This window comes from Antechinus flavipes, chromosome 4 (genome assembly GCF_016432865.1).
Source record: "Antechinus flavipes isolate AdamAnt ecotype Samford, QLD, Australia chromosome 4, AdamAnt_v2, whole genome shotgun sequence".
In the NCBI taxonomy this organism is placed as follows: Eukaryota; Metazoa; Chordata; class Mammalia; order Dasyuromorphia; family Dasyuridae; genus Antechinus; species Antechinus flavipes.
The window spans coordinates 402559297-402587247 of NC_067401.1; the positions used below are offsets into that span (position 1 = coordinate 402559297).

Sequence of the window (27951 nt, forward strand, 5' to 3'; positions counted from 1 at the left end):
CTTGAGAAATAAGATATAGTCTCTTCATTTGATTTTTTCCTTTGTATATATTGCTAAGCCAATATTTTTTGAGTGAATTCCAGTCTCATCAAGGTGATTCTATATTGTATTTTGGGTTCAAAGTAAGCAACACAATGTCATTTTAAATAGAAAGCTCTGAATAATCTTGCCATCCATAGTAAATTCATCTTCTTTTTGTATATTTTGCACAGAGTATCCTCCATGACAAAAGCCATCCATCCTTTGTGAAGTCCTTTAGTGAGCACGTTTATTTCCATAGATCATCAGTTGTTACCAATATTTAGAGGAGTAATGCAGAGTTATATGATTGCATCTATCATGGACTTATATGATTTTATACCTAAGAGAATATGGAGAGATTTCAAAGATTGCTTTACTAAACTAAATCATGCATTTTGCAATCCATAAATAATAAATACAATAGCATCTATAGTCTTCATACCTCACAGATACTTGTGTGACTTTCTGCAGATGTGACTTTTCATAGTAAATCATCTGTGAAAGCTCTTCCTTTTCCCTCCTCATGGTTTCATTAAGGGCATTTGTGTGTGTGTGTGTGTGTATGATCATCCTTATAATGATTTTATACTACAAAAATTACATTGATGCATCAATATTTTTTCTAATTTTCTAATGCTTTTTTCTTTCACTCTCTTTCCTGCCCCCAAATGAACAGTTTTTTATCTTTTTTCTTCTTTGGGAATCTGTCTTTGCTCCTTGGATGTGGAAGGATTGATTTTAATGCCTTTGTAACAAAAGGATAAATATTAACATATAGATTATGTAATCTTAGAATGTTAGAGCTGGAGGGAAACTGTGAGGTGACTTAAAGGCATTCTCTTATTTCAAAGATGAAGATATAAATGAAAGCCTGGAAAGCAAAATTGTCCTAAAGTAATTCAGCTTGGAAGATTTATCATTGGGATGATCATCCAAATCTCCTAACATTTAGGCTAGTTTTCTGTTCATCATCTTATACCTTTTTTTGTTTGTATATATGCCATTTTAGCTGTACCTGTCATTTCTTTGTAATTATGTGATAAGTGTTTGAGTGATGCTTATCTAAATCAATTCCATTAAAAAATTATAGCAATTGTATCATGAAAAGAATCTTGTTCAAATGGGTATTAGTGATTAGTATGTTTAGTAAAATATATTTGTGGTCTAAGAATTCATGAGTTTCAAGTCAAGGGCATATGAATGATGAACTTGAATCAAATCAGTCTATGTTGCTTTGTGTTTGTCTAGAAGTAATTGATAACTGAAAAGTATACAGTTTTCAATCTTCTCACTTATCTGAAGCTATCACTTTGATAAAATAGAGAAGTTTTAATATTTGTTGCCACTCTTCACTTTACCAAAAAAAAGGAAAGATAAGAAAAGGAAATTCTTGTTTTGTTGCATGAAACAGTATATATGTTTTCCTTTTCATCTATTCACTGAACATCTGTCAAGTGTCTAACTATGATCCAAGCATTGTAAATATAAAAGCAAAACAAAATAATCTCTGCCCTGCAGGATCTCATACTTTTTAACGAAGTTCTTCATAAGTTATTTAAATACAACTGTATTTGTTTTTATCTGATTTATTCTCTTCCAGTCACAGAATATCAGCAACACATGTACTCTCATTTATTAGTCAATTGATACAGAAACCATAGATTATATTTTTCTACCTTTTTCCCTCCTGTTACTTATAAGGACTTAACTAGCCATTTTTAGCTATCCCACCTTGGCTTCTTGATGGGATGGGCTTTCTTGACATAATTTACATATGATACTCCATCACCAGGCTTTGTAAATTTTTTATTAGCTATCTCACTTCTCTGGAATATATCTTTTCTTCATCTCTTTTGTATAATCCATTTCTTCCTTTAGAAGAATATCAAGCATCCTACCCATTCCTTATTCCTTGTTCCCATCCAAACTGAAGGAAGTGACCTTCCTTCCTCCCTTGCATTTAAATTTATTTTGCATATATTTGTTCCTTATGTACAAATATATGCACATGTTGTCTCTCCAGAGAGAGCAGAGATTGTTTTATTCTTTGTATTTGTATCTTCAGTGCTTAGTCTGATGTTTGGCCCATACTAGTTGATTATGTATTGTTAAAGCTGGATAGGAATTCCTCTCAGTAACTTTTCTATATTCCTTTTCTTTTTAAGATCACGTTGACCACAGATGTTCATTTCTGCATTCTTAGTTGTAATATTAGCTGGGCTTATGGTTTTTCTGTGTTTTTCTTAAATCATTTGTGCATATAGAAGTTATATTTTGAAGTCAAGCTGTTTGCAGATTGGCTACTGCCAAGATAAGTGTGGCTATTAGACCATGCCAAATGTGAAAAAAAAATCTGCCATTCAAAACAGAAACATTAATATACTTTGAAAGAGGAGATGTAAATATGAAGGGTTTTTTGTTATAAGTAGAATAAAAAAGAAGACAAAACACTTATTCAGATAAGATGTAGTTAAACTATTCTTTCCTGCTTTTCTAACTGATGAAAGCAGGTTCTCAAAAGCTGTCTCAGCATCACCCTATTGAGTATCATTGATTTGTTTTATTGTGTTTCCCTGAAGTCAGAGTCAATGAACCTAATTTATTTTGAAAGGCCATAAATGTTTCTTTATATTTAAGGACTAATTGGTCCATTTGCAGACAGACTCATCTCTTTTGGCAAATAGACCATTTTCTGAATTTAGGCCATAACATAGCAGGCATTTTTCTATGCCTGGAAACCCTTCTTTCCCGTCTTTGAATATTGAAGTCTTACTTAGAATTAAGTGTTCTCCAATGCTACTTCCTCCATGAAGCTTTCCCAACATGTTCTACCTCAGACTTCACGTTGCCTTTTGCTCTGTAACTTTCTAATACACTTATCTTGTTATAGTATGGATATCTATGTTCATCTTCCTTCTCAAGCTCCCAAGATTGACAGTTTTGATTCAGTTTTATATCTACTTAAGATTCTAGCATGATATCCTGCACAGAGTAGATTTATATGTAGGAAAATGTATTTTAAAACATATGTATAGGTGTTACTTTTTCATTTCTATTCCTCCTATTTATTTTCATTTTTTACATACACATATAAAAAAAGAGAGAGAGAGAGAGAGAGACACACACACACATACACAGACACACACACACACACACACACACACACAGAGAGAGAGAGAGAGAGAGAGAGAGAGAGAGAGAGAGAATGAATGAGAATTCAGAGAGAGAGAAACAGAGAGAGGCAGATAGAGAATTCAAAGAGAGAGGGACAGACAGAGAGAGACAGAGAATTCAGAGAGAGAGACAGAGACAGAAAGAGCAGACATACATAGAAAGAGAGAGAGAGAAAGAGAGAAAGAGAGAGAAAGAGTTCATTTGAGAACTTCCTAACCCAATGAAATCACAGATTTTGTCTATATATATTTTCCTTGAGTGTGTATATACACAAAGTCATTCTCACATATATTTACATTTGAAAATAAACTGGGGAAGTAATGATAAAGGCTTAAATCTGTGATTTTTGTTCATTGAACTTTTATCTATTTTCCAGTATTTACTTATTCTTTAAAATAGTAGCAACAACAAACTCTACAACATTCTTCCTCAACAGAAAAAAAGGAGAGATAAGTAAAAGCAGGAGAAGTCTTCAAGTGACTTGACCAGGAAGGTCCTAGAATTGAAAAGGGATTGATTGAGAATAAGCTAGAGGATGCATTTGTTTAGAAAAATTCCATTTTATAACTTTTCAGTCAAAATGAGAATAATATATGCATGAGATCTTAGAATAAAAAGAGTCAGGCTTCAATCTCTACTTACCCAAATTTTGAGAATACAAAAGTTTGCTTTACTGATTAATGGCAGATTAGCAAAATTTGACTTCATTTTATATTAGTGACTTTCTAAGTCCATATAGTTAAAATTTTCCTTCATAATTATATTTGGTGATATAATGCTTCCCCCCTCCCTCTTAGCAAATGGGGGTGTTACAGTTTCCTTTATTCTTTTTCCTTCCAGAAAAGGAAAAAAAAATTATGTTTTATATTAATAGTGAATTTACCATTAAACCATTTGTTTCTGATATGAATGATATTTCAGTTTGGCAGAGGACCTACAATTACAAAATGCTAGAAGAAAAATAAAATCAGTTCATTATAAATGCTCAATTTAAAATATTTGTGATGTGTTAGTTGTGTCTATATGACACTACTAAAATGTGTGTGTGTGTATATATGCATACATGTGTGTGTATGTTCCCTTACATTCTGAAAACCAAATTAAAGGATGTCAGTTCTTATAACTAAACATTTAGAGAAACCATTTACTAATATAATCTCAAAATGTTGTTATTTTTCATATAATTTGATATTCTAGTTGCTTCTTGAATAAAGATCTCAGTTTTAGGGAAGCACTTCTCTTTAAAATCTAAAAGGCCTCTGATTTAGGCAGAATCCTCAGACTGACCATTCTGAAGCTTTGTGCTTTATTTGAGGAGCTAGATAAGTAAAGAATATTAAATTAAATTCAAATATAATCTATGGGGAATATTTTGCTTAGAGCATACGAACTATATAAATTGCTTCTTTCATAAACTTATTTGCAACACACTTCAGAAGAGGTAAAGCTCTTGCTTGTTTTATTTCTGAGTTGCATAAAAATGATTTTTATGTGTTGTTTAGAGTATAAATAATCTGTATAGTCTCCCTTTATGTATTTGTATATGAATTTTATAAGTATGAATATTTGTATATATGAAATTCAGAAAAATGTGTAATATTAAGATACAGCCATAAATTTAATCATATTATTTTAAGCAAGCAGGACAGAACTAACATTTTTAAAGAAATGTGGGAAGGAAATGTATAGTCATCTATATATGCATGTTCACACATATATATTTATGTTTTGTATTCTTGGTAGAACCCTTCAACATCTTGTAGCTAACCTACTAATTTTTATATCATGGTTTTCTAAGATGTGGAAATAAGTTTATAGAATATAATTCATTCCCTTTTTTATGGTGAATCCTATCCATGAAATATAAAATGAAAAAGATTTATATTTTACAACATGTAAGAAGCATTTGAGATGAAAGCGTTGGGGAATGTTGTATGGATGTACAAATTTAAATTTCACTCTAGTATCCTTGCTAATAACAAATGATGCATTAAATCTCCATGTCATATGAAAACATGATGGTTCAAGTGTGTTGAACTGTGAAGAATAATGTAGCACCAAATACTTTGTATCATTATGCAATTCCACATGAATACAATAGGAAGGTTGTTAAGGCTTTTTGTGTGTATGTGTGTGTGTTGTTGATCCACTTTATATCAGTATTGAGATTAATTATTCTTTTATAGCATGGTGAGTTTGTTTTTTCAATATAAGTGGAAGAAAGTGAACATTTAAGAAAAGTTTCACAATTGTTAATATAATTATTGTGCATTAAATTTTTCAAAGCTGCTCTATCACTTAAGTTAGTAAGATTGATACCAACTGAAAGTCTAAAAAGGATTTCACGTTCTTAAATTAATAGTAAAGAATGGTCTGAGGTTCTAAGGGCTAACCAATTGCCTGTGTATTTTGTCTAGGTGTTGAGGGAAAGCTAAGAGAATGAAGGCTCTAAGTACCCTGTGGAAGCATGATATGGCGGTGCAGTGCTGGTGCTGAATTGCTCTCTCTGATGGCTCTATGGGAGTGGATAGCACTGAGTCTTCATTGCTGGGTTTTAGCAGTTGCTGCTGTTTCGGATCAGCATGCCACAAGCCCCTTCGACTGGCTCCTCTCTGATAAGGGACCCTTCCATCGCTCACAGGAATACACAGATTTTGTGGACAGAAGCCGGCAGGGATTTAGCACAAGATACAAGATTTACAGGTATGAAGCAAAGGGAAAGCAATTACAGAGACATCATCCTAGAAGTTGTATATAAATAATGACAGATTTCTTTAAGGGAAAGTTTCAGATGGGGGACTAAATCATATAGTCCTAGAAAAATCATCATTGCTAAATATATATGTAGTTATTATACATTGTGTCCCACAGGCATGCTTTTTCTTTTAAAAAAAGTATTTATTGGGAATACAAAGTATTTTGAAAATAAAGTGAATGGCAGTGACCACTTGTGCCTTACAAATTTTAGCATGTTCTACCCCCATTGAGGCTGTCCCCCCCACAAAACATTTAAAATTATAAAAGTAAATAGCTATAAATCTGGGAGCCCTGGTTCCCTTTAGTATTAATTCTTTTTAACTTTATGCCTTATGCTATGTAAGAACAGCACAAATAAAAAAACTATTCTGAGCTGGTTATTGAAGTATGACTCCTATGATGTTGAAATTGAAACCTTAGCAAGTAAGAATACACATGACTTCAAAGGCTTTGGTGGGGAAACAGGTAAAGAAGGTTAGTAATAAAGGAAATCATCAAGGATGAGATGAACTAGAAAAGCAATTTTTCACTTTTTAATTGTTATTTTGCATCTGATTTGGGATAAATTTCAGAAAAGAACTTAACATTTTCATGCAATGTTGATTGGTGCTATTTACCTCCACAAATACAATCAACCCATAAAGTAGAGGAATGCACAAGTGGTCATTTGCTTGGATTTCGTGTAATAGTTGTATGTGAAGATTTTTTTTTTTTAAATCAGTAGATTGCCTACTTTTTGAATTTAAGTTGTAAAATAAGATAGAATTAATTTAGAATTTGAATTGTGTGTGTGTGTGTGTGTGTTTGTGTGTGTGTATGTGTGCACATGCATACCCACCCATGTGGGCATTATATTACGTAAGAATTACTTTCTGGTTTGTGTGCACCAGAGGGCACTGTGCTGCAGGTCAATATTTATATAGGATTTTGCACAGCAAATTATGTCAGAAATTCTATTTTGTGGGAAAGACTATATAGAATAAATACCAAAGTACAGCCTATACTTGTGCTTCATTTTCAAAGAAACAATTATTTAATCCATATATCTAGAACACATGTTTATATATGCATGCCCAAAGATCTGTATCTATATCTATCTATCCTTCTATCTTAGTTGAGTCATTCCATAGATTATATATCTTATTGAAATACAATAAATTGGTACATTCTTTATTATTTGTGAATGAGTTTTTAAATGGTTTCTGAGAACTACCACCTTATATTCAGCTTAAATACTATCAAATTTCTTAGTTTTAAACAGTATGCATGTTTTTGTACCCTAGGACTGAATTTTAAAGAAGGAATTAAAATAAAGAATGAAATTAATTCAATAGGATTTGTATCAGGAGGATTGTGATGTTTGTTTTGTTTTGTTGCATATGTATGTATGATTTTATTTATTTATTATTTATCAGTCACCAAATTATGCATTTTTAAAAATATAAAGCAAATTTCTGCTTCATAATATGATCAGTTAGAAAAACAACTAAAATATTTTTGAAGTTCTTTATCAAGGGCATGTTTAGTTGGTATTGAAATCACAATGCAACTATCTGCTTAGTTGCCAGGGAACCTTCTATTAAGGACTATTGGAATTAATAATAGGAAAAATATTTTGATTTCTAAATTTCCAATATTATTTTTTTTAGCACACTGTCTATTAAAGGACCAGCAGACAATTGAAATATAATCCAAATCTTATTTGCAAAAATATTCTTCACTTTCCCCCTCATTTTTAACCCCTCCATTTTTGTAAGTGCATTTTAAAGATCATGATCTTTTGCTGCTCTCTTCAATATAACAGTTTTGTCTATTTCTTAGGCTTACATCATCCCTTCTCTTAATAATGGCTTAGCACTCACACACAGTATTGCCTCCTTAAAGGATCCTGTCAGTCTCACTCATAGTTTCATTCATCTGATGTATTTGAGTCTTCTGTGTCATTAAAACCTTATACATAAGTTTAATGAATAATCCTTTGTTTTTGTTTTTGCTTTCCCTTTTCTGGGAGTAGCAAATCTCCCCCCCAAAAAAACAACCCCCCCAAAACCAAACCAACCCCCAAAATAACCACTACCACCCAAAACCCCAACTTTTCAATTTGGATTATGTCTAATTCTAGTTGCTTTTAAATTATCTTACATATAGTTAATAGTTTTTGGTGTAGTTCTATTTTTCCTGAGACTCTTTGTAGACTTTACCTTAATTTCATTAAATAATTTTGACATCTTAAAAATATTTGTTTCCACTCTCTCTTTTAACATTTATTCTTTCTCTTGGCCTTGATTAACTAAGTTCTATAGAAATTATAGTTTTTTAAAGCAAATATAATAATATTTACAAATTGATTTAATATGGTGCTAAATAAATACTATTATTATTGTTGTTTTTGTTGTTTTATTGTTTTGAGATTTTTTTGTGACCTATTTTGGATTTTCTTAGCAAAGATACTAAAATAATTTGCCATTTCTTTTTCCAGTTCATTTTAAGGGTGAGGAAACTGAGGCAAACAGGGTTAAGTGATTTCTTCAGTGTCACACAGCTAGTAATTGTCTGAGGGTAGATCTGAACTCAGCTTACTGACTCCAACCCTGGCACTCTATTGTGCCACATAACTGCCCTTTTGGTATTATTATGTAATTTAGGAACTCTCTGTAGTGATATAGGTCACAAGTGATTCAAGCCTGCCTATTCTCAATAATTTTTATCCATGTCCTCTCAAAGACTTAAAACAAGACTTCCACACAACTTTTTAGAGGCCATTTTCACTTTTTTCCAAACTTTGTTAGTATACTGGTAAGATCATTTTGGCTGTCCCATTGTTTTCCCTCATTCTAGCCATGTGAGTAGCTCATTGTTCTCTTCCCATCTTCCACTCTCTTGATGATGTCTTCAAGCAATATTCTTCTTTGTATATCTTTGTTATATTTTGTAGTCTATTCACATCCACCATTTATGTTTCTATCATTTTCTATGTGCTGTTCTCATTGAGTCCTTTGGAGGAAGTTAGGTTCCAAGTAACAATAGAGCTTTGTAACAACACTGATAGAATGCTGCATTTTAAAAGATGTATCTTTGGTTTCATGTGAAGCTTAGGAGTAATTAAAGTGCTTTATGATTTTTCAAAATTAATAGAAACTACTTTCTTTCATGTATTAATTTGTGGCCTCAGGTAACTGTTCATCTATCCAATCTGTCTAGTTATGTACAATGTCATTCACAAACAAGAGCATCTGGAAGTTCTCCCCATTTACAAAGAATCTGTCTTTAACCTAAACCCTGTGCTGGACTTCCTCCAGTGCCATAATGATCACCTGCCTTGCCTAATATTTATTAGCAGAGCACTATTGAACCGGTTATTTTCATCATGTACTTTAATGAATTGTGAATGATTTTGATGTTTGTACTAGAAAGACCTCATTAAAGCCTATGTGTTAACCTTTAGTTCTACTGAATTAAAATCACATTTTAAAAATTAAAAATAAGCACTATGGAATCTTATATTCTATCTTTCAGGTAATTGTGGAATGGTAAAATTATGATATATGTTGACTATCGGTTGCAACAGCCTTCTTGTTCTCTATAGGTAGACTTTTCAGGGATGCCCTTGGTTTATGCAAAGATGATTGCCATAAATATTTTATAGAAACATATATGTCATTAATTTCTAATATTCTATTGGTCACTTTTTCATTAATATGGTTTGTCATTTTCCCATTAATTTTAGTATCTTCTCCTCACTAAGATACTTTATATCAGTCCTTCACAATTGTATTAATTCTAGCACAGATCTTCTCTATATGTGTTTGTTCCAGTCTAATTTGCTTTTCCTTTCTTGTTCTTTTTAGTACTATTATAAGCTTTACAAGCAACTCCAAACTGTAATTTAAGTTCTAAATCTGGTGGTACCACTTGATAAAAGTTTAAGTTAACAATGTTTTTGTTTTGACAGTGTTAAAATGTTTAATTGCAATTTTTTTCCTCTTTGTAGTCTGCTTTCATCCTTACATGCCCTTGGAATAGCTTTGCTCAGTTCGATATTTTTCCAAGCTTTCTTTAAACTGTTTTTATCTTCCATTCCTCCTTTATGCTTACTGAGATGATACTGCCTACAATAATGTGTCATATTTTTATAATATTTTACAAACAAATCTATGTTTTTATCTTAATATTTGCCTTTGGCAGCATTTTTTTTCTTTTTGGTCACTCTCAAGAATTTATTGTCTAAGTTGCCTTCTGGGTTTTTGGTTGTGGCAGTTAACCTGCATTGATTAAACTCCTAGATATAATTATTATGTTATGAATGGATTGTATCAAAATAATATATTCTCAATTTCTGATATATTTTGAATTCTCAAACGTATAATGACACAATTATTTTATACTTGATTCCTAATTGAATAAATTGTTATTACTTTGCTGTTGATTTATGACTTCTAAGAAGCATAAATAGGAAGTTAATATTTGTTCCATTTGCACACACTTTGAATGAAAAAGCAGTTATTTTTCTTTCTTTTGTAAATTAAATTTTCTTTTTTACCCAAACAATGCTCAGCCTTCTTTCCCTCTAACTTTCTCTTCATTCCCAATTGAAAAAGAAAAGAAAAACAAGAGCTATATTACAAAAAATGTATAATCAGGTTTAAAAAATTCCTGGGTTGATCATGTCCTACTAATTTTCTCTTAATCTACTTTCTCAATCCATCATTTTTTATCTGAAGATGAAGAGTGTCCTCTGGATATATGGTTTGTCATTTCATCGGTTAGAGTTTCTAAATCTTCCAAAGATGTATGTGTTTATAGCTTTGTTGTCACTGTATAAATTTTCTCCTAGTTTTTGCTAAATCCACTTTGCATCAGTTCATTATATCATTTCTTGTAGTACAATAGTATCCCATCATAATTGTATACCATAACTTGTTTAGTTGTACCTTATTATCATTCCCTCAGGGTTTGGATTTTTTTTAGCCTTAATTCCATAATATTATAAAAATAGCTGTTCAAATATTTTTGCATATACTTTGCATTTGTTTTGCTTAGCACAACTCCTTTTCTTAACAGTTCCTTTTGTTCTTTTTTTCTTCTCCCTTTCCTTCATGTTTTCCTGTTGAGTGAAGTATCTTTCTGTTTATGTATTATTCCCTTATTTAATCAGTTCAAATGACAATGAGGTTCAAATATTACCCTCACCAACTATGCTGTCTCTTCTTCCTTTCTTGAATAGACTTCTCTTTGTTCTTTCACAGTTATCATGAGAGAATTTCTCCTTCTATCCCTCATCCACTGTATCTCTCTTTCCCTCCTTTTCCATTATTTAAAAAAAAAAAAAACATAGAAAAAACATTTAAGAATCACTCCCAATCCCTCTATATCTGATTAGGCTCCTTATGTGACCTCCTGATATTGATGATTTTGATATATGTATCTTTTCCCCATATTAGAATGTAAACAATTTAACCCTGTTTAAACCCTGATTATTATTCGTTTATCTTTTTATATTGTAATTGACTCTAGTGTTTGTATTTCAAGATTTGCAGTTGTGACTTCTTATCAGGAATTCTTGGAAGTCCTTTGTTTTAGTTTTTTTTTTTTTTTTTTTTTTTAATCTATTTTTCCTTCTGTAAGATTATACTTAAGAGTAGTGGATAGAGTGTTGAGCTTTTTTTTTTTTTTTTTCTGAATTCAAATTCAATCTCTGATACTTTTATTAGCTGTACAGTCTTGGTCAAGTCCCTTAAGACTGTTTGTCTCAAAGTCCTCATGTTAATATGAGTTGGAGAAAGAAATGGCAACCCATTCCATTGTGTTTGTCAAGAAAACCCAAAATGGAGTCAAGAACAGTCAGTTACTGACTGAAACAATTAAGCAATGCCCATGACAAAGGATTATACTAATTTTGGGGGAAGGTAAATTATTCTTGATTGGCTGTGTCTGTTCTTTTCCTGGAACATTGTATTCTAAGCATGCTACTCCTTTTGGGATGGGGATGAGGATAGCTACTATAGCTTGTATAATCCTGAAAGTTGCTTTTTAGTTCTTAAATTTTAGGATGCTTACAATATTTTAGTTAAAATATTCCTCAAAGTTTTTCTTTGGGGATTTCTTTCTATGTGGCTGATGAATTCTTTCTAATCCTTTGCTGTCTAGTTTTAAGCTATCTGATCAATATTATTTTTTAAATTTCTTGAAATATGACTTTCAAAGCTTTTTTTTTTTATGGTCATGACTTTTAGGTAGTTCAGTGATTCTTAAATTACAGTATCTCTCTTCTACCAGTTTTTTAGATAAGTTGTTTTAACTGTGAGATATCATACATTTTCTTTTCCTTGACATTATTTTAATATTTTAAATTTTAAAATATTTTAAATAAAAATATGTAATATTTTCATTGTCTCTTGGAAGTATTAGCTTTTATTTGAGCTATTCTAATTTAGGGGGAGTTTGTTGCTTGGCTGAGATTTTTTTGCATTACTTTAGCTGATAATTTCCTTTCAAATACTTTCTTCTATTACTCATATTTCTTTTATATTATTTCCCTTCCAGCACTCTTATTTAATTTATTAATTTTTTTAAATCTTGAGAAAAATGACTCTTGTCTCCTTTCTTCCAGGAGTACTAGTTGAAAATATATCCAAGCTGTGTTTTTCTTCTTTTCTTAGTCAGCCTCACCTTCTGATTTTGTGTCTTATGTCCTGTCCCTGTTACCATTGTAGTATTTTAGGTTGAGTTTCTTTGTTTGTTTAATTATAAGCTCATGCCTCTTCTGAAGAGAATGTCCTACTGTTCTTGTGCTTTCTTAGAGTATTGACTGATGTATTATTCTTGGATCTCAGTGATAGCTCATGCTTGGAACCTGAAATATTTGAACACTTAAAGTGGTCTAATACAGAGAAAAGCCTGATTTCTGCCCTCCTGGTATGAGTTCTGCATGTTCTTGCCCTTACCTTGTGTTTTTGGGCAACACACCTGTAGGCTTTTTACAGTTTAAGTTCCAGGAAACTGATGAGCCCAATCCTTATCAGCCCATTAGAATTCTGGTTTAGAATACATAGATCTGCAGGATCCCCTTTTGTATGAGATTTCTACTCTTGTTTAGCTACATGCCTCAGACTTTACTAAAAACTGGAACTGATATTCATCTTAGTTCTTTGGGTCACAGTCACACAATTGCCTCTAGACTTCTTTTTAAATTTTATTTTATTTTATTGTTTTCTTTTTTGCTGGTTATACATGTACATTTTTTAAAAAATACACATTTCTTTAAGAATCATGTTGGGAGAGAAAAATTAGAACAAAAGAGAAAAATCATAGAGGAAAAAAAGCAGAAGAAAAAGAAAAAAATAAACTTAGCATGTGTTGATTGATGGGCATCTATTCATTTTCCAATTCTTTGCCACCACAAAAAGAGCTGCTACAAACAAACACTTTTGTACATCGGTCCTTTCCCCTCCTTTATGATTTCCTTGGAATACAGACCTAGTAGAGGATCAAAGAGTATGTACAGCATGATAGCCCTTTGGGCATAGTTCCAAATTGCTCTCCAGAAGGGTTGGATCAGTTCACAACTCTAACAGTGCTTTAGTAATCCAGTTTACCCACATTCCCTCCAACATTTGTCCTTATCTTTTCCTGTTATCTCAGCCAATCTGAGAGGTGTGTAGTGGTTCCTCTGAGTTGTTTCTGAACGTCTTTCTTGTTCAGAAGAAATACATATCATCGTTTTCCACATATGCTTAGGGGGACTATAACTGCTGTTTATCCTGGAACATTATCCCTGGATCCAAGTCCCTTCCATAGTTGTGGATACGTGACCCAGATTATGGAGTGAGCAATAGTGCTGCTATTGGGCACCTATTCCTATACCCTGCACAACTCTAAACTCCATTTGAGAGCTTTTCCTGCCTTGATGCACACACAGCCTCTTCTGATATCTCCTCCCACTTGTTCTTGGATTGATTCCATCCTCAGTGCCCTCATTTCTTGCTGAGTGTCTTCTTTTAATGAACTTGTCTGGGGGAAAATGACTCAGTATGATGTTTTTTTTCTTGAATTTTTTGGTAAGGACTTAGTCTGCTATATTTTTTAGATCTGTTTGGAGCAGGTGTATAGAGTAGCTATACAGACTATCACTCCACCATTTTGGTTTTTTCTCCCAGGGGTATTCTTTCTTTTTCAATATAATAATATCATATATAATGAAGCATACCCTGAAGCTAATTTAAGTTTTAATTTTCTAATAAGATATTTTTGGAAAACATATGATATACATTTGCTAAATTTTGTTTAACTACTCTATCACTTGTCTTAGCTTTTCTGCACTTAATGATCTCCTTTTCGTTGTTTCAAAATAGAATATCAACATATTCATCATTTCATACTATATTTTCTCTTACAATCAAATACCTATAAAAATATACAATGTGACATAGTTGGCACTAAATAAATGTTGATTAATTTATTAATTTGTAAGGAGTTACCAATATTAGGTAGATAATGTGACTTGTATTTGAGTATTAATGATGCATATTTTATAATAGCTTTTCATTTTTCCAAATTCATGAAAAGATAGATTTTAGCACTCAAATCTTGTGTTCCAATCTTTGCAAAATCTTGTTTCAACTTTTTCTCTCCTTCCCTCCTCTCTGTCCTTCCCTAGACATCAAGCAATCTACTATAGATTAAACATGTGAAATTCTTCTAAACATATTTTCATATTTGTTATGCTGCACAAGAAAAATTAGATCAAAATGGAAAGCAAACATGAGAAAGGAAAAAAAAAAAGCAAGTAAACAAACACCATCGCCACTAAAAAAGTTGAAAATACTGTGCTTTGATACATATTCAGTCTCTTTAGTTCTCACTTTGGATGTGAATGGCTCTTTCCAGCACAAGTCTATTAGAACTGCCTTGAAACACCTTATCGTTGAAAAGACTAAGTCCATCACAATTGATCATCACACAATCTTGTTGCTATGTGCAGTGTTCTCTTTATACTGCTTACTTTGCTTAGCAAATGATGCATATTTTATACAGTTCAGTGTTACTGCAAACATTGACACAGATCATAATCCACTTATGCTCTCTTATTTTGTGATTGTTTTTTGTCTTTCCAAAATGGTAGCTATGTTGTGTGATGGCTATTTTTCTTTCTTTCTTTCTTTTTTTTAATCAAGTAAAAGTCCTTTTCTATCTCTTTCACAAATTTCATGAATTTTAAAGAGACATGGGTAATTCATCTGTTATCCTTTTATTTTAATGCATGACTTGCAAAATACACATCTTAAATGATATATTTTTTGTCAGTTCTCACATACAAGTCACTTTGATCAATATGCTATAACCTACTTAAAACAAGCATATGTCTGTCTTTTATAATCTGTTTATATATACATATATAAAGTTTAATTCAGAGCCTTGTTGATGTGATTATGATAATCCAAATGATCACCAGTAAGATATATAGAAATTTTGTAGAAAAAATAGAATGGGAAACCCATTAAACTTAACAATAATTATTTAATAACTATTTTAGCTGTTAGATAGCTTTGGATTGTGTGAAAGATGGGACATAATAGTTTTTTGCTACTTTAAATCCTGATTAAGTGAAGGGACAGAGATTTATCAGATCTTATAAATTTAGTTAGTTAAGAATATTTATTTGAAAATCTTTTTATTAGGAAATATATTTTTTCTTTTGTGAATGGTAGATGTAGTCAAAATAAATCATGAGTTTAATAATGAATCATCAGTCATTCCTTTATAAATATAATGTCAAACTACTTCTCCATTGAGGCAATAAACACTCACATTAGGGAGTTCAGAGCCCTTCAATTAATCATAGTTTTATTGCACCTTATCTTCAAGATCATTCTTTTAAAACAATAACACAAAATTCCAGATATGGTTGCTTTGCTGGCAGGCCAATAATCCGGATTTTTCTGATCCTGTCTTAGATTTGGTATATGTGACAAGATAGAAAAATCATCCATGTAGATTGTAGAAGAAAGAAGATTATTTTTAATATTTAGGAATTATCTATCTCTGTATAGCCTTGTGGTGATAGGATTTCAGGGGAAAATACATTTACATGGTAGAATATTTCTTATGACTCAAATGCTAAAAAGGAGTAACGAGAATCTGATCATAAACTATCATTTTCTATGGAAAAAATGATGAAAATTGGTTGCTCTAATAATATGAATTTAAAAGGGAATCCAGACTTCAGGCAGTCCCTGGAAATTCACTGGAAGAATTTGTTCTTGGAAATTCATTCTTTAGTCAGTGGCTAGATTATTAAGTTTTCATAGAAATGAAATCACTTATAATATTAAAGTGTTGGTTCTTAAATTGGTTGCTTTTCTTATTACTTTTATTTTTCATTGATGAATTCTGTATGTTTCATCACAGATATTCGATGTTTTCACCCCTTAATAGGGAATTTTAGAAGACTAAATAAATTGTGTTCCTTTATTTTAGAATCTAAAAATTTTTTTTTCCATATGGTTTCTCTATTTCTGTCTTAGTAAGAATTTTGATCTTCATTATCTCAGATCATTGAACTTATCAGTGAAATAGTTAAAATTTCAGGAGCAAATTTTTTTTTGTTGCTTAAGATGTGTGCTTCCTAATTATTAAATTAATATTTAAAGGGAACAATTTCAGTAGTTCAGTTTGTATAAATGGAAATGCAGAGTCACAAGTGAGTCCCTCTGCTATGAGTAGTTTTTACTCCTTTGTATACAGGGTATGGCACAATGTAAATAAAATCTCTTTCAAATTAATATTGTATTAGCTTTTGCCTTTACTCTGACATTTAACAGAGTATTATTTAAATGCATTATATTTATTGTTTTATTTTTTTTAAATCATGTTTCCCAACTTTTTCACAGGATTGAATGAAAGTTATCTTTACTACTTCTGAAATATAAATATAAAATAATTGCTTCTTTAAAAAAAAAAAGGTATTTTTCTTTGATTTTACATTGCCTCTATTTTTAAGCACCCCCTACTGCCACTTGCTGAAAAAAAAATCTTCCTTTAACAAGGGAGAGAGAGAGCGAGAGAGACAGGATGATGGAAAGAGGGAGAGAAAAAAAGAAAAGAGAAGAGAAGAGAGAAGAGAAGAAAGAATAGAATAGAAATAAACAGAATAGAACATGAACATGTTAATTATTATAAAATAATTATTGTATCACTTTCTTTTAAACTGTGATTTCCTGGGAGATAGACAACTTAAAAACTTCAATTTTTCTAAATTAAATCATTAAGAAAACAAAACAAAAAAAGGAAAAAAAAACTAAGTTTGACATCTCTTAAAAATACTAAATAAAAATCATTTATTCTTTTTGTATATGTTCTTTTTTTAAACTACATAGGTAACCAGATCCTACTAAAAAAAGTAATGGAGGTACTGTATGGAGGAGAATAATTTCTTTTGAAACCAGGATATGTATTCTAATCCTGGTTTTAAAAGTTCTCATACATGATTTTGAGGTAGAATTTTAGCATAGATGTCTGGTTTGAGTGACTGAGTGGAAAATGGATTTTCATCAATATGTTTGTCAATGGGACATGAATAGAACATGTTGTTCATTGGTTGGTATGTAGTTTGGATCCAAAGGAATTAAAGAGATATTTAGATGGTGTAGGTTGCTTTCTTTAGTATACCTCTATTAAAGGAGCTTGCAAATTTATTTTTTTAGTAGTCAAGAAAGCTTTTAGAGTTGTGTCCCTATTCTAAATCCAACTAGTAAGATTCAGGATGGGTCAAGTTCTGATGTTAATTTCCCATGGAACTGGGAGTAGGGCCCACAATGATGATAAAGCCCTTGTGGCAGGACTACCAAATTTTTCATTGCTTCACTGTTTTCCCTGTTGTCTATTTTCTCTTCCTTTATTATTGACTATGTTTATAGAGATATGCTTGATTCTTAGTATTTTATAGCTGCAAATTTTATTCTTTCTTCAGATATTGTAAATGAATTGTTATTGCTAGCTATAGAATATATATCCTATATACATTTGATTAATAATTAAGATCTTTCCCCTCTCTCTTACAAATTTGTGTGTTGGGAGGTTATTCCTCCACATCAATGGAATCTGAGTTAGCATCCATACTTGGAGTTCTAATATGAGGGCAGGAACATAGGTACAATCCAAGATCTGATTCTCTTCCTTTAAAATGCAGCTGATTTGCTGTCTCTTTTATAATATTCTCTCTCTTTAACTTCTCCTGTGCTATGCTAACTTTTATTATAGTTATTTTTGTGAGCTTTACCTTTCTGCTATTTTTTAAATCTCTGGTAACCCTCTGCTCAGGAGATATTCTTTAAACCTTATTGGCACTGGCATATCATATCCACAAAGTGAGTTGAGCTGTATTTCCCCTCAGGGCTCTGTGGAATCTTGAAGATGGTTTTCTAGTTGGTTTTCTAGAGCCCCTACCAATAAACTTTCTTCCAAGATTATCATGATATCAATTTATATCAGTTAGTCACCTAACTTAATTAGCTTTCTTCCAAGATTATCATGATATCAATTTATATCAGTTAGTCACCTAGCTTAATTAGCTTTTAGTAAGGTATATTTTAAAATGGCATAGTAAAAATAGCAAAAAAAAAAATCCTCCAAAACGTGTGATACACTTTCCTAAAAGTATATATTGATTCCAGGAAAAAGTGGGCTTAAGTTTAAATACATATAGAATGACTATAATTCACATTCATAAAAAAATCCATTTTTTCTCTTATCACTATATTGTGCCACCATGAGATTTTCCTTATACAGCTTTTCTGAGGCATATTGTAGTGTATCAAAGCTTACTTTCCCCAGCTCCACTTTATCTTTACCTATGATTATAGTCACCTTCTCAGCTTTTCCATGGACATTGCTAGGATGATGATTAGAAATCCCAAATCTGCAGCTCTACAAAGGTCACAAGATCATTCTCTGGTTAAGGGGGTGGCACATGAGTGGGTAAGAAATAAAAAAGTTCTTTTATTTTTACTTCACTGTATTCTTCCCCCATCCAAGCATTCCTTCTTAGATGTTTGGTGGGGGCTGCCTCCACCAATTTCTAGCTCCAAAAAGGCTTTAAATTGAGGACTTACAAGTCATGAGTGAATTTCTTCTATCACTCCAAAGACATCTCCTGTGTAATATCATACATTTCATTCAAACGCTTTCAAGGATTTTTTGAACTTAGTTTAATGTCCTTTATTGATTGTTTCAATAGAGATGTTCTCACTTCACGAAGGAAGGTTATTTTAAGTAGAGTAATTGAGTCATTAGACTCCAGGCTTGTTTCACACTTAATTCATGACCTCTGATTTATTCAGTTTTCCAGTGAAATGCTGCCCCCCCCTTACAATTTTGTCCAAAGTTCCCATTATAATTTGTCACATATTAATTCTTTATATTGTAAGAACATTTAGAAAACTGTGAAGTCTGGAAATCACTAAAATCTAATTTTATTCTATGGACCCATATCCTAGCAAAGAAAGGTATGTTACCCAAGTCCTATACTATTTTATAAATATTAACTTAGCCAAACATTTATTTGTTAAATTATCTCAGTTACTACAAAATGTAGCTAATACGATCTGTGTTTTTTGATGAAAGGAGCAATTTTATTTTTGTAAATCTTCTTAATTACTACTATAGTACATTGCAACATAGAATTCAATTATTAATGTGGACATTTGGATACAGCAATTATAATCATTGGTTATCTGTCAATATTTATATATTCAATATGTACTACTTTTTCTAAAGGAATTTATTAGGAATGTTTTCTTATACAATATCTTAAAGTGCTGTTAGTTTTTCTCTCCTGATTGTCTCTTTTTGCTTCATTTTACCATCACTTTTTCAATAATCTTCCTTTCTCTCCTATATCTGCTGTCTTCTCTCTTTTAACTCCCCCTCTCCCCCTGCCTTCTTATGCTTGTTCAGGCTTAGAGAAACCAACAAAAGGATTCAGTTACTAGTTGATAAAAAAACTACTTCCTACTAAGAGAAAAGCCTCATGGCTAATATGTTTCCTAAGAATTCTGACAATAATTTTTTTGAATTTTTTGAAAATGAGGGAAAAGAAAGATATCCAGGAGTCAGATTCAGTGTTTTTAAATTGATATATTTCATCCATTTTAAAGGTAATAAATGATTTCAAACTAGGAGATATTAAAGAGTTTTGTGAACTGCTGGAATACAGAAACATATCTTAAAACCCTCCACAAAAATAAGTTTTTCCTCTTATTTCCTACTTTTCAATTGGTCTGAAAAAAAAACAAAAGGAGCAAAATGATGATTCACAGGAGGAGGCAGTTATTGTTCCAGTGCCCATTTTGATTTTTCACACATCTGACAGCAACACAAAATCAATATGATTTTTCATCTTTTCAATTTTCTTTTTTTTCTTTTTTGACTTTTGAATTTCACACCTTAAAATAAAAAAAAAGACCTTTAATTCCTGAATACTTGTGACATATGCTATCTCTTTATATATTTGGGTTTGAAGAACCAATAAATGTGTGTTATAATCTGGTCTTTCAACACAAGATTTCCTCCTTTAAATACATTCCCCCTTCTTACCCCTCAGACATAACAAAATATGTTTCAGGAAAGGAGTAAGTAGTTCTTGAAGAGCTGTTTATATTGTAGACTTGTCTATAATACTTCAGGAGTTTTGTAGAATAGGCGGATCCCTCAAGGAACTCACATTCTAATGAGGAGACAACATGAAATGAAACAAAACAAAACTTTGTATTAACAACCATATGTACAAGATAAAAAAAAAAAATGGCTCTTAGAGGGAAGGTGCAATCCTGTTAGTAGCATTCAGGAAGAGCTTGAAAGATTTTTTTTTTTAAATAGAAGGTAGGATTTTAGATGAGACTTGAACCAGAGAAGGCAGAAGGTAAAGATGAGGATGAAAAACAGTGCAGTTTTGGGAGATAGTCATTGAAAATGCTGGGTCAGATGGAATGTCTTCTAGAAGGAACAGTAAAGATAATGTCAGTGGAATTGTAGATTTTGTGGAAGGGATGTGCTCAGTAATTAATGTCCTTTATAAATATAAGTTGTAATCAAAAACCCACTTATACAGTGTTTTTTTTTTTTTTTAAACAATATGTTTTTTTAAAGTGGTCATACTTCCATATGTAACTTTGTTACTTAAAGTTAATTCATTTTTTTTTTTTTACTTCAAGACTAGATCTTCAATTTTCACATATAGTTTGTTGCTTTAGAATAATAGTAAAAAATTAAAACTTCAGGATTTAGCTAATGCAAATTAGATTGGATTCAATTCAGGCTTGGATTACTAGTATCATATTTCTACCAAGTGACCATCTCTTGCTGAGCAAACTACATAACACCTTGCACAGAGTAGGCATTTAATGAATGATAATTTGGGAATGCAGTTGTCTCATTTTTTTACTGTTCTTCTAAGGAAGTCTTTTCCTATAGTGACCTAAAACCTTCCTCCCTCTATGTGAATACAGGGAATATGTGAAATATTCACCCATGATTTTTAGTCTTAAAAGGTCAGGCAGAATCAGTTCAATTCCTTTTCCACCTATCAATCTTTCAAATACTTGACAACTATAAACCTGTCACTCTAAAATCTTTTTTTTCTTCCCTAGAGGCTAAATTTTCCCTTTCTATGCCCTTCAGGTCTGCTATCATTACCATACTCTTCCCTGTTCTAATACATGTCATTGTATTTATTTCCAATTAGTCTGTCAGAAGTTACTTTCTGCTCAAAATAAAAAAAAAATTATGAATAAGATGTTATACTCTTATATCTCTCCTTTATTAGCAGCTTTAAAGCAATGTGCCTATTCTATTTCTTGTTATTAAAGCTATATTTAATATAGAATTAATAATAAATATGGTTTAATATAAATAATCTTCTGCCTCTATTTAATATAGATGTTTACTGATTTAGTGATTAAAATATGGATTTACATTGGATATTAAAAATCGCCCTTTAAAAATTTCCAGTTAGAATTCACATCTGTTAAAACAAAAAGTAAATCATGCTATTAAAATAATTTCATGTCTTTGCAAAGAGCCATGAGCATACTTCTATTATAAACTTTTTTTGTATAAAGTTTCTTCTTTGATATAAGATGTTCATCTTGAAATGTTGGTTTATTGTCCTATGAAAGCAAATGTTTTGATGGGTGTTTTTTTTTTTTTTAATGACATAACACCAATTTATGCTGTTGTGTGTCCCACTTTCCCCTATTCCGATTCATAAGTATACTTTTGCTTGTCATGAAAACCAAAAAGAAATAGGAGTGTTAAGGGGTACAGACTCTTTTTCTTCAGAATTTGCCTTTTTTGTTTTAACACTATTGATTTTGGTAATTTACTGTGTTCTATTCAGACTATACCGTGTTCTGGACAAATATCATGTTCCTATCACCTATCTCTATCACCTCCTCCCCAATAAGGATTACAAGCATGTTTACATATGTGGCTGTGTTTATCTAGATTGCTTGGGATTGTTATATTAAAAACAAGCTTGGGGTCTCTTTTATGAATTTGTAAAATTCTTCTCTCAGAGATAAAAAAAATAACTGAAAACATTGGTTGGTCGTTAGAGCTGACTAAAAAAGTTATTGTATCCTTTATAATTTATTTTTGATGATTTACATATTTTCAATTTATTTGTCTTGAATATGTTTCCCTATAATCTTCATGTTTATCATTTCTTTTAATGCAATAATATTCTACACAGATAAATATAATGCAAAATAATGTTTTGAGCTTCAAGGGATTACAGAAAAAAGAAATATTATTATATACAGGAGTAAAAATTGGAAAGCTTATGGAGAATGGTTTTTAAAATAAACTTTAAAGAATTGTTAGAAAATTTTGAAGAGGATGTGGAAGGAACTTGTAGGAATAGGGGGAAGAGGAAGCAAAGTCGTAGAGCTGGTAAAGGGAAAATAATAATTGGGGGACAAATAGTTTTGTCTAGAAAGGGAACAGGGAACATGGATAGAAACAATATGAGAAAAGACAGGAAAGGTAAGATAGTTCCAAATTATGGAGAGCAAATGAATCCATGAAGATATTTTGAGCATAATTATAACATGACCAAATTTATGCACAAGGAAGATTATCCTGGAAGTACCATGAGTTGCAGTGAAATTACAAGGGCTTGCTACAGGGTATTAATGTTGGCAATAGATAAGATCAATGAAAGAGATATTTTAGAAGTACAATCAACAGAACTTGATAATCTTGATAATCACATCTTTATGTGAGAAGTTGAATTTTTCTGTTTTTCTTTCTATCATCCATTCCTGTGGTATCATTTATTAAACTATCAATAAGTATTTATTAAGTACCTGTATGTGTCACTCACTATACAAGATCTTAGATTTGTTAAATAAATTAAAAAAAAAAAACCTTTTCCCTTCAAGGATTTTAAATTAACCTGAGGAATACAATATTTTCCCAGAATAAGTATATGCAAAATATTTGGAGGGGGATAGAACTTAATCTGAACATTGAAGGCAGCTGATCATTCTAAGAGGTACAAGGAAGAAAAGATAACATTGTAGGCATTGGAGACAATCTGCAGGAAGGTGCTGAAGTAGAAAACAATGTTATTGTGGAAATAGCAAGAAAGTCAGTGTGCACCATCCATACTCAATTTTCCAAGTTCGACCACTTAATAACTATCTAAATTATAAGAAGGGTTTTATCTCTCTTTAGTTAAACTTTTTTTTTACCAACTTTTGTTCATTTTCTGTAGTTGAACTGTGGTTCATGGATTTCCTTATATGAATGTATGTTAAATCAAGTCTTCTTAAACTTTTTCCATTTGTGACCCCTTGTAGTCTGAGAAATTTTTATACTACTCTGGATATATAGGTATATATAAAATGGGTTTACAAATCAATCATTTACTGATAATAAATTATAAAGAAATGCATTTTAAAACAATTTGGGGTAAAGATAAAACTTTACCATTTATTAAAGATGAAAGCTAATTTCTAGATTATTATTGTTATTCATAGATAATTTCATAGATAGATGTACTAGTTTATTTTTATATAAAGAATAAAACATTAATGGAATATTTGATACCTTTTACTATTGCCAAAAATTTTATATCCCCTACATTTAGTTTTGCAACCCCTATGTCGAGTCATAACCCACAATTTAAGAAGTTTTGCTTTAAATTATAATATTGTTTTTCTACTGGTCATAGAAATGGGAGAAAAAAATCATTTATAAGTGTTAAGGTCTTCAATTTGCTTGCTTATAACCTTGTGAACCTTAACACTGACTTCTGGGTTCATTCTGTCAGTAAAATTTTTGCCTATGTAAATCAGTAGAATGACTACCTATTTTAATTTCTGACAAATCTTAGAAGATTCTGTCACGTCCTGGCTACATGTTTTGAGGGTAGAGCACGTCAAATTTCTCTGCTAGGAAGGAAATAGAATAATCATAAATAACACTACAGTTTCCAACATGGCAGACTAGATAAATATTTGTGCTTTTGACAGAACAATCTTTACTATGAATCACACATTTTTTAAAAAGCAGGTAGGAGCTTTATTAGACTATAATTGTTATTCCTAAAATTCACATGAAAAATGCTATAAAAGTACTATAATAAATTGCTATTTTTTGCCAAATAAGAATAATGTTGGTGAGATATAATTGGACCTAATTGCTTTTGCATTAATGGAAATATAGCTAGATGGCACAGGATCTTCTGATGTAAGATATATATTTAACTCAATATTTATATGGTGGCATATCACATCAAGTGTTACATTTGCAGTTAGGAAGAAGTAAGTTCATATCTAAGACCTCAATTCACATCCTGATTCAGACACTTAATAACTGTTTTATCCTGAGCAAATAAATGAACCTCTTTCATCTTCTTCATTTATAAAATGGGTATAATAATACTACCTACCTCATAGAGTTATTGTGAGGATCACATAAAATACTAAAAAAATAGCATTTTGCAAACTTTTGTGGTATGTAAATGCCAATTATTATCGTTTTTATTGTTACTGTGAGCATAAAAATAGTTGTCTGTTATTAAAACCAAATTCTCTGTATTTTTTCTTTTGTAACAAAAAACTCAAAAGATCATGTGGTTTATTTTTTGATTGAAATTATTATTTCCATTATCTGCTTTTTGAAAAATCTCATCTTTCTGCAATTCAATAGAATTTTTATATTTATTCAGACTTTATAGTTTATGGAGCTCTTCCCTTTGTGTATATTGATTCCAGATTCAATTTTTGGTATGATTTTGTTTTCAAATATAATACAAGGTCTTTAAGTATCTGAAATAGTATTTTAAAATTAGTCTAGGAAGCTAGCAATTGTGTGTTGAAAAGTAAGAGAGTTTAGGTGATGATAGGCGGCTTACATTTTTATCTTCCAATAAAATTAATGTTAGGAAGACAGCATGGCTGGGCAAAAATGCTGGATTTTGAGGTAAAGAACCTTGATTTAAAAAATCGTGGCTCAACTATTGAGTAAGACCCAAATCAGGACAGATGAAATTCAGGGAATTGTCTACAGAGATGTTTCCTGCTACTTGTGTGACATTTTCCAGTATATTAATATCTTTCTTTGTTTTTGAGAAAGACAGGAATGGGCTGTGGTTATCTTTTAGGTTCTTTCTATTTCTTAATCTCAAGTAAAATTACAAATTGTTTGAGGAATAAATTCAAAATTTCAAAACAAAGCCATTGCTTTGCTTTTGAAACATTGGCCATCTTAAAGAAAGTCCTTAAATTCACTTTGAATTTAGTAGAACTCATTAAACTGAATATTTATTTCTTTTCTCTATCCTCTTTCTTCCCTTTTAAATTATTGATAACTTAGGCATTAAAATATAATGAAATAAACTATGCTATTGATGACATTTTTAAAGTGTAGACATTATAAAATTTTGTTTCCATTCATGTGTTTCAGAAGGAAATAGAGGATTTATTCAATGTTCACTTCATAAATGTGTCCTTGGCTCGGTGGATAAAGGACAGGGTCTAGTCAGGAAGTTAGGAAGATCTGAGTTCAAATGTGATCTACTCAGACACTTCTAGTTATGTGACAAGAAGAGCTACAATTTCCTCAATTATAAAATGGGAATAATAATAGGCATGTACTTTGCCTGGCTACTGTGAAGATCAAATTAGATAATAATTATAAAGCCTTACCACTGTGCTTGGCACATCATAGGCTCTATTCAGATACGTATTTCCTTCCCAGAGATGTGTCTGGTAGTCTACTAAGTGCTAAGGCTGAAAATAAAAGCAGGCTAGGCAATCTGAGAGTTTACACATTAATGAAGAAAGACAACCAACATGAAAGAAAGCTGATTGGAGAGGAGGAAAAAAGAGTATTAGAGAGGTGAGAGGAAGGCTGATATCAGTAGGTAGAGAAGTCCTGAATGGTGATAAAGCTAGAAGCAATATAAGTATGAAATTTCCAGAGATTATATTCACCCTATGTTAATATAAATCACTTAATTTTAAGAGGAAAAAAAGTTTGAGATTATTTTTTTAGCAATGAAAAAATAATACATAATGTTTTAGAATCTTGCTTTTCTGGATCACATAGCAATTTAAATCCTAAATTACCATCTTGTTACTAAGTTAATGAAGCTAACTTGTCTAATAATAAAGGAAAGAAAACTTTTGTTAAAGAAAAAAGGGAACGAGAATTTCCCTTCTTAAAATTAGGTTTCTTTGTTCTGCTTTAAATAGCAAAACCTCATTAGGAATAGATCCTGGATTTGTGAGTTCATTGGTAAAGTAAATTTCATCTACCAATGCAGGCTGACACTTTCCCACCCCTTTCTAGACATAAGAGAATTGCCTTGAATGTGGACAGGTTAAATGCTGGAATATAGTTAGGACTCCTACACAGATGCTTCTGAGGCACTTCCTTATCCACAAATGCCTTTTAATAACCTCATTAAATAACTGAAAATTCTGACATATTTAATAGAAATGATGTTTGATTACATTTAAACAATTGACTTTTGAAATGTCTGAAATTAGGAGACAGGTTCATTAGAGGTAAGAAACATCTTTGCAGAGAGTTCCCTGAATTTCACCAGTCCTAATTTGTTCCTGACTACTACTTCCTTATCTTAACCCTGTAGAGAGTTAGTCTTTTATTTTGTGTCCTCTTCTTATGTGACATTTACCAGGTAACCTCCTTTTCCAATGGTCCTTATCCTGAATCAGTCTCAAAGCTTACCAGCAAATTATTTTGACAATCTATTTCTTGACTAAATGTCATAGGTTTTTCTTGTTCTCCTCTGTCTGTGTCTCTAACTTGGCTTTCTTTCTCTTTCTCTGACTCTCTCTGTATATCTCTCTGTCTCTGTCTCTGTTTATTTGTCTTTCTGTCTCTCTCTGAATCAGTCTGTCTCTGTGTCTCTATCTCTGTCTGTCTCTCTCCATACTTTCCTCTCTCCCTCCCTCCCTCCCTCTCTCTCCCCCCATCTTTTTCCCTTTCTCTCTCTTCCTCTTTTTCCCTCTCTCTCCCCCCTCTCGCCACTTCTTCCCTCCTTCTCTCTCTTCCCCCCCCATATGTGTCTGTCTCCCCCCCCCCCCCTCTCTCATTTATTCATCTTATAGTTCTGTAACTTGGTTGACACACAGTTTGAGATTGAGTTATCATTATAAAAATGTATCTGTTTTGTTTCATAGTATCCTATAGGTAGGACTCCAGTATCATCTCATACTACCCTCTTATTTTTCAGAAAAGAAAAATGAAACTTAGACAAAGTTTTATGTGATTTACTTAAGGCAGAGGTTCTTTAACCATTCATGTGTCATAGACTCCTTTGGAAGGCTGGTAAAGCCTTTGGATCAATTCTTAGAGTAATGATTTTAAATGCATAAAATAAAATTTATAGCTTTATTAAGGAAAGCAGTTATAAAATATATATACATATATATAAATTTTATGTTAAGTGCTTTCTGAATCTTAAAA

General features: G+C 31.5%; 1 protein-coding gene across 2 annotated transcripts in view; it reads left to right on the forward strand.

Moving 5' to 3' along the window:
- The window catches only part of BRINP3 (BMP/retinoic acid inducible neural specific 3), a 502228-nt gene that overhangs the window by 20993 nt on the left and 453284 nt on the right, over nt 1-27951 (forward strand). For both annotated transcript variants that reach the window (XM_051998758.1, XM_051998759.1), the window contains exon 2: nt 5613-5898. In XM_051998758.1, the coding sequence (XP_051854718.1) occupies nt 5663-5898 (236 nt within the window). In that variant the 5' untranslated portion in view covers nt 5613-5662. The remainder of the gene's footprint in view (nt 1-5612; nt 5899-27951) is intronic.